The 11,416-nt window shown below is 46.1% G+C and overlaps 1 protein-coding gene across 1 annotated transcript in view; it reads right to left on the bottom strand.

Annotated features, from left to right (window-relative positions):
* Positions 1-4,681: 4,681 nt before the first annotated feature.
* IL15RA (interleukin 15 receptor subunit alpha) overlaps positions 4,682-11,416 on the bottom strand; it is a 56,445-nt gene continuing 49,710 nt past the window's right edge. Inside the window, exon 6 of the mRNA XM_057542465.1 lies at positions 4,682-4,919. Coding sequence (XP_057398448.1) covers positions 4,786-4,919 — 134 coding nt within the window. The 3' untranslated portion in view covers positions 4,682-4,785. The remainder of the gene's footprint in view (positions 4,920-11,416) is intronic.

Genomic DNA, 11,416 nt, shown 5'->3' with positions numbered 1-11,416 from the left:
AAAGAAGAAAAGAATATTCTAGAAAGAAGGAACAACATGAAGGTGTTGGTGGTCACGGCACTACCAGGGCAAAATGTCAGCACTAGTATTTTGGTACTTATTTGAAAAAATTATAGGATCCAGGAATTGATGCTGGTACTTTATTTTTTAAGTGTTAAGAATTTCTAAAAAAATCAGTAAAATCAAATGGTTGGTGTGTTTCAAATAGAAAAACAATTTTTAAATACACAGTAAAAATAGAAATGTTATTTATTTTAGTTTCTTATCAGTAATCAGTTTAAGACAGAAATTCCTATATAAACTTAGGATTTTGTTAAATATACTTATAAAGTTAATTATATTCTATTTATTTTTATTAAAAATTTTTTATTGAAGTGTAGTTGATTTACAGTATTAGTTTCAGGTGTACAACATAGTGATTTAATATTTTTATAGATACACTCCATTTAAAGTTTTTAAAAATGGTTATATTTCCCTGGGCTGTACAATATATCTGTTGCTTATCTATTTTATACATAGTAGTTTGCATCTCTTAATCCCAAACCCTTATCTATAAGTGTTAAATATCCATTATCACTTTAATATAAGTGATTAGATGGAAAGAGTAAAAGCATTATTCAAAAATGTAAACTAAACACTACATGAAAATGAAAATCTTTTAGATCTTTTATAAGGTATAGTCTTTAAAATATGGGGCTTCCATGATTTCATTTAGTTGTTAATGTATTTTTGTGCACAATTTTCTGTAGAAGTTTGTTTTGTTTTTGTTTTTACACCACGTAAATTGGGAGAAAAAATAATTATAAACTAGTTGCAAATATTTTTCTTTGGTTCATTAATTTTTAAATAATCCCTCTTATTTGATAACTTAGAGGAGTTCTTTTTTCAGTTGTATAAGAATGTGCAGTCTACTGATAGCAAGTTCTAGTTTTTTTGTTTCAAAGTTAGGATTTCTGATTTGTCTCTATCTTTGACTTTATCATGTATATAGAGGTTCTGATGCAGAGTTACTCATATAAAAACAAATTCTGTTATGTCATAATCCGTTTGTTTAGAAGGTATTTGAAATAAAATAAAAATTATTCTTGGAATAGAAGTGTTAAAATATCATAGTGCATTGTAGACTATGCATTAGTTTTTCCTTTCACATAATTATTCTCAAAATGTATTTCAGACTTCAGATTTTTTAAAAACTAGGTGATAGTATTTGACCAACCTGAAATATTGGCAAAGAGAAATTTTTAAATGTCACAGAACATCAGCACCTGAAATTGCATTCACTAGAGGTACGCCACTGTAGGAAAGGCTTGGGGAAATGAGATGTGTGTGGCTGGAGAATGTATATAGTAGGAGCTGGCTAGTGAGGGCCAGGTAACAAAGGGCCCTGGACACGAAGGAGTTTGGGTGGTATCCTCAAAGACTATGAGTCAATGAGAGATTTTAAGACATCAGATTTTGTTTTCAGGAAGAACATTCCAGTTGTAGATTGGAGGATGTTTTAAGAAGGTCAGATCAATTAAGAGGCTCAGAGTTGTGATCTCTGCAAGAAATGACAACTGCTGGGCTGGACCAAGACAGGCAAAATGGGTCTGGTGAGGAAGGGATGGACCTAGGTGAGTGGTCCTCAGAGTGTGGCCCCAGGTGAGCAGCGTCAGCATCCCTTGGGAACTTGATAGAAATGCACATTCTGTTCTTCACCCACATCTACTGGATCAGAACCCATGAGACAGGCCCAGCAGCTGGCACTTAACCAGCCCTACAGTGATTCTGATACACACTGAATTCTGAGAACTTCTGCTCTCAGAATTAAAAGGTAGAATCAGTAGGACTTAGTGCTTCAGTGGGAGTGGCGAGTCAGTGATAGGAATCCCGATGGGACCCCCGGTCTTCTGGCCTGTTTTCAGGGTGGGTGAGGGTACCCATCATTGGGACAGAAAACATAGGATGTGGTAGGTTTGTATAAAAACTGATGGGTTTGGTTTTGACATGTTGAGTTTGGGTGCTTATGAGAAACCCAGGTAAATTTGTCCTGGAGGCTGTTGGGGAAACAGGTGTGTACATCAGCAGACCGGTTTGGGCTGGAAGCAGAGGGTTTAAAGCTGTCATGTGTAAGTGGTGGGTGAGGTAGATCAGTGTAGGGGTCTCTGAGCTCACCCCAGCATAGGGTCCAGAAGGAAAAGAGCAGAGGACAACCAGGCTTGGGAGGAAAAAGGAAGAGGATTCTGTGAAGGAAGTGAAAGCTAGTTCCAAAAGATAGAGCTGCCGCTGAATTCAGGAGAGGAAGGGGTTTAAGCAGGAGAGGGCTTCAGCATCCAGCACTGTCCAGACCGAGGGCAATGAAGGTACAGAGCCAGAGGTGACAATGTTAGTGTGGTCAGTTTCAGTGAGGCCATGAGCCAGACCGTGGGGGCTAAAATGTGGGTGGGGTGCTTCGGATAACTGGATGGACCAAACATACGTATGTACTTCGGTTGCTTCCTGAAACCGTACTCCAGTGATGATAAATAGGATTCTTTTTTTAAGGCATAAACCTGTTAGGACAGAGACAACATGGAGAAGGTGACAGCCACAAGATTCTGGAGGTTGGAAGGCAGATAAGTGCCAGCTCACCCAAGAAAACTGAACCCCGAGCCCAAGAACTCTGAAAAGAGGTGGGACTCGATGGCACTGGGAACCAATGGAAGTAGGGGTAAAGGTGGAGCTGGGAACAGTGGCAGAGAGTTTGTTTAAAAGCCAGTTAAATCCTCACGTTCTTCCTGTTCTGTATAACTGGGCAATGTCTCATCCTCAGCCCTGGCAGAATCCAGAGGTTTAATCTCTGGGGAGGATGAAATCAAGGAGCATCTCGTGTAAGAGACCAGGCACAGCTGAAGGCAGGGGCCATAGTGAACGCAAGGCAGTCGGCCTTAGTGAGCTTGTGCTGCTGCAGTGGAAGACTTGTAAACCACAGACACTGACTCCTCACAGGTCTGGAGGCCGGGAGTGTGAGATCAAGGCGCTGGTGTGTGTTTTGTCTGCTGAGGACCTGCTTCCTGGTTCATAGATGGGGTCTTCTCACTGTGTCCTCATGTGGAGGAAGGGGTGAGGGAGCTCTCTGGGGTCCCTTTTATAAGGACACTAATCCCATCATGGGGGCTCCACCCTTATGACCTCACAAAGGTCCCACCTCCTAAGACCATCACCTTGGGGGGTTAAGAGTCAACATTCTAGTTTGATACACATATGCACACACGTGCACATGCTTTAGGTGGGAAATTGACAGTGCCTTCTCTAGGGAGTATAACCAGCTTCAGCAGAAACACCGACAATGACGTAGAGTTTCCTTAGGTGACTGGCCAACCAGAGCACCCACCATCTTCAGACCCCACCTAAGTGCTCAGAGTTTCAAACAGGATTTTAGTGCTCAACTCTTATTAAACAGGAGCAGCAAACCAACCAGATGTGGATCGCCAGCTATTTGAAAAGAACCTCCAAGATGAAGGTTGGATATCAAAACAAACAGAAAAGAATCAACTTGAAAGAAACAGTCTGTGCAGGGAAAAGAAAACATCTAAATTTCTTAAATATATTCAGAGAATAAGAGAAGATAGTGCATCCATGAAGCAGCAGGACCAAGTGTGTGTGTGTGTGTGTGTGTGTGTGTGTGTGTATTTGGAGACAAAATTAAAAGTATAAAATAAAAAACCAATAGAGTTGTTGAAAGAATTAAGTTGAAAAAATATCCAGGAAGTTGAGCAAAAACAAAGACTGAGAAAAGGAGGGACTTCCCTGGTGGTGCAGTGGTTAAGAATCCGCCTGCCAATGCAGGGGACACTGGTTCGAGCCCTGGTCCGGGAAGATCCCACATGCCACGGAGCAGCTAAGCCTGTGCACCACAATGACTGAGCCTCTGCTCTAGAGCCTGCGAGCCAAAACTACTGAGCCCACATGCCAGAACTGTTGAAGCCCACGCATTGTAATGAAGAGTACCCCCTGCTCGCCGCAACTAAGAATGCCTGTGTGCAGCAATGAAGACCCAATGCAGCCAAAAATAAATAAATTAAAAAAAAATTCTACCAATTAAAAAAAAAAAAAAAAAGGAGAACAGTAGTCAGAACCACTTTAAGAGGTTGAGCATCGGGATGGCACAGGAGTTTCAGGAAGAGGAAGCAGGCTGGAAAAATTTATTTTTAATCATGAAAAATTACCCAGAACTGAATATGAGTTTCCAGGTTGAAATGCTGGTTAAATGTATGAAGATGAACCTCCAGCAAGTCCATCGTGGTGGAGTTTCAGGAATAGTAGAGACAAAGATCCTATAGGCTACCAGAAAGAAGAATGTCATTCATCTACGTACAAACGTCCAGGAATGAAAAAAGTCTTCAGATTATGCAATCCCCGCCCTGTGGAGCTGCACCTTCAAAACCCAGGGGAAGTGATTTCCAACCTAGAATCGCAAACCCAGCCAAAGGAGGAATAGAACAAAGGCACGTAAAAATGTCATTCACATGTAAAAATGTCATTCACCATTCCGCCTTCCTCGGGAAGCTACAGGAGGATTGAATTACAGCAAAGCGAAGGGCCAATCAAGAATGAGGAGGACCTTCCCCAGGAAACATGGAGCTCGACCCAGGAGGGCGGGGACACCTGGGCAGGATATTTAGTAAAGGGCTCTTGTGTGCCCTGGAGTTTGAGAAACACATAGAAAATGAAGCAAATGGGATGGGGAAACAAGGTGATTATTAAGTCTTTAATAGTTGAAGGGATGTGTTGTACAGGGGAGAGAAAGTGACCATGGTTTACCGCTCAGCTGCACATAACCTTCATAGTATTAATAGTGTCCACACGTGCCCGTCGGCAGGGAGGTGTGTAATGGTGGTGAGAAGGGGAGGCTCCATCTTCCTCTTGCACAGTAGGAAGTCGGTTATGATGCCTGAAACCTAAAAACAGAAGTCACTGGGAGCTTATTACTTGCAGATCCAGAGATACACACCCAAACAATCAGCTACAAGATTTTGAAATGCTTTCCTTTTGGGAGGGGAGGGGAGGTGCTTTCTGTTAGGGGACCGTATGTAACTCCTGACTTCATCTCTGTGCTGGGTGATAAACTTCGAGAACACGAGTGGGAAGTGGAGAAACGGACACCGTCCACGTGGACGAGTCTCAGGAAGCGAGGCTGGAAGAGGTGAGGTGTCAGAGAGGGGACTAGGAAATCTGGAGTGGCAAATAACAGCAAAGATGAGCTAGGGAAGACACAGGTGGTTGATGGGTTGGGACCTGAAGTATAAAGGAAACCAGGTCAGTGCACAGGTAAGTGATTAGGCGGAAGTTCAGGTGGCTCCCACCCGGTTATTTTATTTTTAGTGAAGTCACAGGTAAGGTCTTGCAGAGAGAGTGTGGAATGTCTGGAGCAGGTGTCGACAGGTGGAAGCACCCACCCCACTGAGATCAGCACCGAGCTTTCAGTTGATGGAGAAGACAAGGGGTTAGATTTACTAAAACACAGTTTACTAAACACTAAGGTGGACAGAAGTACAAGGTCCCGTGTGGGAGATGGTCGTGTGTCGCAGGCCCGACCCTGCTCCTGCGGTGGCGGCAGGCCTGCCCCTGCGCCGACCACCTGGGCTAACACAGGACTCAGGCACCTCTTCAATCAGACTGCTGTGGTTAATGCTTTCCCTCAAGCCTCGTCGTTTCCATCAGCCCTTCCTAGTCACCCTGAGCCTCTGGGCTTTTAGGAATGTGGTGTAGACCCCACCCTAACTGGGTCCCCCCGTCGCCCTCCCCGCCTCAGTAAATGGCACCACTGCAAGTTCTTCTGACGTTTCCTCTGGACTATCTCAGCTCCACCCGTTTCTCTCCATCCTCTGACCCTTGGACCAGGTCTCTGTCTCGTCCCACCTGGCCTATGCCAGCATCCTCAGCTGCTCTGCACGTCTCCTCTGGCCCCTCCCTTCCCTTCTCCACGTGGAAGGACATGTCTTTTTGTTGTTTTTGTCGTTGTGTTGTTGGCCGTGCTGTCTAGCATGTGGGATCTTAGTTCCCCGACCAGGGATGGAACCCGGGCCCTCGGCAGTGAGAGTGTGGAGTCCTAACCACTGGACCGCTAGGGAATTCCCAGGACGCGTAGTCTTAAAGTGAAGACTAAATTAATGTCACCGTCCTGCTTAAAACCTTGCAGGGGTTTCTTGCTGCAATCAGACCATCAGTCTAACTTGGGCTGCAAACAGATGGGTCCTCTTTGCAAAGCCTATTATCTGCTCTGCCTTCACCCAAGGTCATCCTTTAAAGAACCTACCAAGGGCCTCAAGAAGTAGCCAACAGGACTCAACACCCTGGATGGTTTTTTTCCTTTTTTAAATGTCCAATTCAATGGTCCTGGATTTTTTTAATGTAATCATTTTCCTAGTATTACGTTTTCTTGATCTGGAGCCTGTGGCAGAAAAGGTAACATTCTAATGAGTGGTTCGGAGCTGCATGAGGAAGGGCCACTGGCTTCCTGGCCTGAGGTGGAGGGACCTCACTGTCCTGTCCTCCCCCCTCTGCTCAGCCTATTTCACATCTCAGGGTAACTTACACCGTCCCCACTTCGTGTTACCAAATTCAGTATCAGGACACTTGGGGCCATGAGTCCCCCAGACAGAAGCTCTAAAGGGCGTTGAACAGGAAATGTGACGGTTTCGCAGAGGAGGGCGGGCCGTTTCTGGCCTCCCTGCCATCTCTAGTGTCAGCTTTGCCGCGAGGCTGGCTTCCCCGCTGCAGGCTGCCTGTATCTTGTCAGGCAGTGTGTCCAGATGCAGCAGTGAGAAGAAAGCCTGTCCTCTGTGTCTCTTGGGAGCAAGGAACCCTTCCCCAGAAGCTTCCCCTCACATCTCAGTGGTCAGAACCGGGTCACTTGCCCATTCCTAACCCAGCCGCTAGCAGGAGGGTAGCTTAAAATAATTAGGATTTGCTTTCCTGGAGTCTGGAATGAGGTCTGCTTCCTTTGATATACCTGATGGTGTGGAAGAGAATTAATACCCCAAAAGTGGGAACTCGTTTGAAAAGGAAAGAGAGGGGCAGGCAGCTGCCAGGGCCTGGTTGTCCAGTGTACACATCGATCTCGTCCAGGAAACAACTTCAGCATTTATTAGCATGGTAGACATACTCGGGACTGCACATTATTTTATTTAGTTCTCCCAACAAACCTGGAGGAGCGGATGATGAAGCAGCCTCTAGAGTGATTGGTCAGTAGCACATAGAATAGCGCTCCGGTTAAAACAAGTGTGATCTCCAAACCCGTGGTATTTCCACCTCCACCATGTCAACGGTTGGAACTAGAACTCTCCAAAAAGCCCACATTTGTCAAAAACAAAGCATCAAAGGCTTTCCGATGTTCTCAGCCATGGCATTCTTCAAACCAAATTTTACTGCCAGTTAAAGTGTAGCTGCTGTAATTAGGACTTGGGTGGCAACTAGAATTCTTTCTAAGCTCTCCCCCTGGGAAGCCCCCAAGCTAAGGCTCTAAGGCTTCTGGGAACAGACCAGAGACACTGCAGCCACATGCAGCCCAGGCGGCCCTGGACAACTTGGAATTAGAGAAGCTCAGGCGCCCTCTGGATCACATTCATCTCAAAGGGGGTTCTGCAGATTACACGCTTGTTTTGTAATTAGTGCTTTTGGCTCTCTGCCCAGAGAAGTGAGGAAACAGCCCTGGACAGGTAACCAAGTTCATGGTGATGGCGTCCATCAGAAGGGGGCCCTTGGGTAGCACCTGGGACTTGCAAGACCCTAAGATTCTACTGATTGCACTCAGTCCCTGCAAGACCATCGCTCTTTAAGGCTGCTTTTGTTTCTGTTTATTTATAATAGTCATCAAGCAGTCCTCCCAGAACCAGCTCCTGTTGCAGGCCACCCCGGGGGTTGTAAGAGAAGCATGGAGCTCCACAGTCTGCCTTCCGCCTCGTCTGTCATGTCAGCCCCACAAGTGGTCTGTCATTCCAACTGCCTCCTTCTCTTCTGAACTTGTCACTTGCTTCCCTCTGTCTTTGCCTGTATCATTCCCCCTATTTAGAACCCTCCTTGCCTATTTCTATTTATTTAAATCACACCCATACTTCAACTCAAGTCCCATTACATCTAAAATATTCCTCAAGTGTCCAGGCCTTTTAGTGATTTCTTCCCCTCCTGAGCTTAACATTATAATATTACTGTGTTCACGCCCCATGTGGCGTTTATATCTGCTAATATGGTGTGGTATGAAGTTTTTGCTTCGCTTTGTTTTGCTATGTCTCCCCTTTTTTTGATCAGGCTGTAAGCACCTACAGGGTAAGAACTAGGTCTGCACTTAACATCTCTAGTGTCTAGAGAGAGAGAGAGAGAGACAAGCAGTTTAGAAAGCACTTTCAAACACCACATTGATCCTCACCTTTGTGAAAAGGACAATGCAGGTGTTGTTATCCCCACTTTAAAGATGGAATGTCGGTCCTTACAGCTTAAGTGACTCTCCCAAGGTGACAGGGCCAGCGAAGGGTAGAGTGAGAGCTTGGCACTCAGGTGGTCCAAGTCCTGTGCTCCTGCCACTATTAAGCAAACTCCGTATTTGTAGGACACGTAATAAAGGTTACAGGGGCTCAGAGGCGGACGATTTCTCACATTTGAGTAGCTAATGAAGTCTCCCTGGAGCAGGTAAATATCAAGCTGGCGCTTGAAAGGTAGATTGGATGTAGAGAGAATTGCCAAGGACTGGCAGATGGGTTGACCGTGGACGTCGTGCTTGGCCTGTGGGGACACAGGGAAGCGGTGGGCAGAAAGGTGGAGGAGGCAGCCTGGAGCAAGGCCCTAGATGGCCCTTGTGAGGGCTGTGATTTAGTCGAACAGGCTGCTACGTGATCCTGAGGGTCTGGCTGGCATAATCTGTGAAGCTCTCTTCCCGTGCTCACCGGGGGTAGAACAGGGCCACAGGCTTCCGCTGACAAGGTGACTGCTCAACCAAGGAAGTAGTGATGCTGCCTTGAAGCAAGCAAGGAGCAGCGTTACCGGGTAAAACGGGCTGCTGCTGAGGATGAGGGAGGGTCCGTGGGGCTGGAGTTGGGAGGCTTGTGAGCCTCCAAATTTCCCCTATATCTTTTTTTTTATCGGTGTATAGTTGATTTACAATGTTGTGTTAGTTTCAGGTGTACAGCATAGTAAATCTTTACACATATACATATATCCACTCATTTTTAGATTCTTTTCCATTACAGAGTATTGGGTAGAGTTCCCTGTGCTATACAGTAGGTCCTTGTTAGTTATCTATTTTATATATAGTAGCGTGTATATGTCAATCCCCGTCTCCCAGTTTATCTCCCCTCCACCCCCCGCCCCATTTCTTAATTCCAGTCCTGGGGCCTCGTCCTCATCCAATCAGTGCTCTGCCTTCCAGCCCTCAGGTCTCTTAAACCTGCCGTGGCTGTAAATTCAGCTAACATGATTCAACACTGTGAAGACTTGAGCTCTTAAGTTGGGTTTCCTCTTGGCCTTACATCTCTAAGGCATGCGATTCAGTGGTTACAGAATCTCTAGGTTTTAGACTGTGGCTTGAAACTTGAATAGAGATTTTAGGGATTTGAACTGTGTTCTCTTATCTAAATTATTCAATGTCATGAATAGTAGCCACCCGTCTATGGCCTTGGATTTCTCCACCCACAATATTTTAGGCCAGCTGTGGTGCAGCCTCCCGGAGCTGGGCCTTCAGCGGGCGTGCCGTTCCAGGCCACTCCTGGGGAACTAGTTCACTGCCTGCCCTGGGCTGCTGGAGTCCCATCTCAGGCATGCTAGCCGAGCTTACGCTGTTTTCTGCCCTCTCTAAGGCAGATAACCATTCGAAGCTATTCCTTCTTTCCCTACTTCTCTGTAATTTGCCATACCCGTTACTAGTACCAAATTCCATACTGGTGGGACCTTCTCAGTGACAAGTAATGAAAACTGAATCTGTAACAAGGAAAGAGAAGACGTATTGGAAGAGTGTTGGGGGCTCGTAGAATCACAGGAGGTTGGAGGATGAGGCTTGGGAGACAGGTAGGAACCACAGCAGTCTGGAGAGCTAGGACACAGGCAGCCTGACAACGCTGGATGCCCCTGAAGCCTTGCTGGGTGCTGCTCCATCAGTTCTGTTGTGTTCCTTCATCCCATAGTCAGCGCTTCTCACCAGGTGAGGGCATCTGATGGGCCTCATGTGGCTCTGGGGCCCACACCTGGTGGGAGTCGGTGGAGGGGATATTGGCCTTTCTGCATTGTGGGAGGGAGGGTGCCCCACACGACGGCGGGTCCCCAAGTTGGAGAAGAGGGAGTGTTACATCCCAGATAGCTCAAGACCACAAAAGTAGAATGGGTGGATTTTTAGACAGGCCCTTAGGGGAGAACAGTGTGAACCACAATTCCCTCATAAATGTAGCGCCATATATTTATAAATTCTGTGAAAATAGTCACACGTTGAATTCCTCATAGGTTCCCGCAGTGTGAGGTGTTGGGGATGCTCTGATCTGAATCAGGCTGCTCTTGCCTTCAAGCAGCACAGGCTTACGGGAAAACAAACTCAAGATTCTCAGCTACGTTCTCAAAATTCTGAGGCCAGAATTGAAAGAAAGTGGATTGGGCAATTAGAAACACCGAGAAACCCTTAAATGTGCCTTTTTGGTCCCTGTTCTCCTACTTCCTAATAATGTCTAGAGGAGGGTTTAAAAAGATGAAAGTCAAAGTCTTATTTATTGATCAAGGAAAATCAAGTTAAGATAAAAAAAGATGATGGGCAATCAGTTTTCTTCATGACAAATGGTGGTGGAGCACAAGAAATGAGAGAGGAGGGAAAAATGTGAATTATGTAGGTTTGTAGCCAGCTGGCGACATCATCTGGGCTAAAGACCTAACAGCTACAGAACTTGCAAATCCCTTTGGGTCCTATGTACCGTGTCCACTAAAAAGTAAAAATAAAAAGATAGACTCTTCTCAGTGCCTGGCAGATACTGACCCCCGATCATTCTCTTCACTCATTGGTCCAACATTTCCTGGATTTATGGAGTGCCAAGGATCGAAAGATAAATGCCACTTCTCTGGTGCCCCTGGGAAGTACTCTGGTATAATCTCCAAAGATGGTTTCCCTTGATGCCTTTCCTCCTTTTTTGTCATCCCCCCTCCCCTTGGGGCTGGGTGGCCTGGCGACTTGCTTTGACCAATAAAATGCAACAGATATGCCCATCAAATGTGCCAGCTCCTACCTTTGAGGGGCCTGGCGGTTTCTTCTCTCAGCCGCCTGTAAGCGGTCTGGCTGTCCCGAGGCCGCCATGCTGTGAGGAAGCCCAGGCTAGCCACGTGGAGAGTTTACGCAGGGGAGCATTGGGGCCCCAGGCAGTGAGTGAGGCCTTCTTAGACCTTCCAGCTCGGCCCAGCCACTAACTGAATGCAGCTGAGTTGATGACAC

This window comes from Balaenoptera acutorostrata, chromosome 3, assembly GCF_949987535.1.
Source record: "Balaenoptera acutorostrata chromosome 3, mBalAcu1.1, whole genome shotgun sequence".
NCBI classification, from domain to species: domain Eukaryota; kingdom Metazoa; phylum Chordata; class Mammalia; order Artiodactyla; family Balaenopteridae; genus Balaenoptera; species Balaenoptera acutorostrata.
Note: the sequence above shows the minus strand (reverse complement) of the source record. Positions and strands in the feature narration are given on the sequence as shown.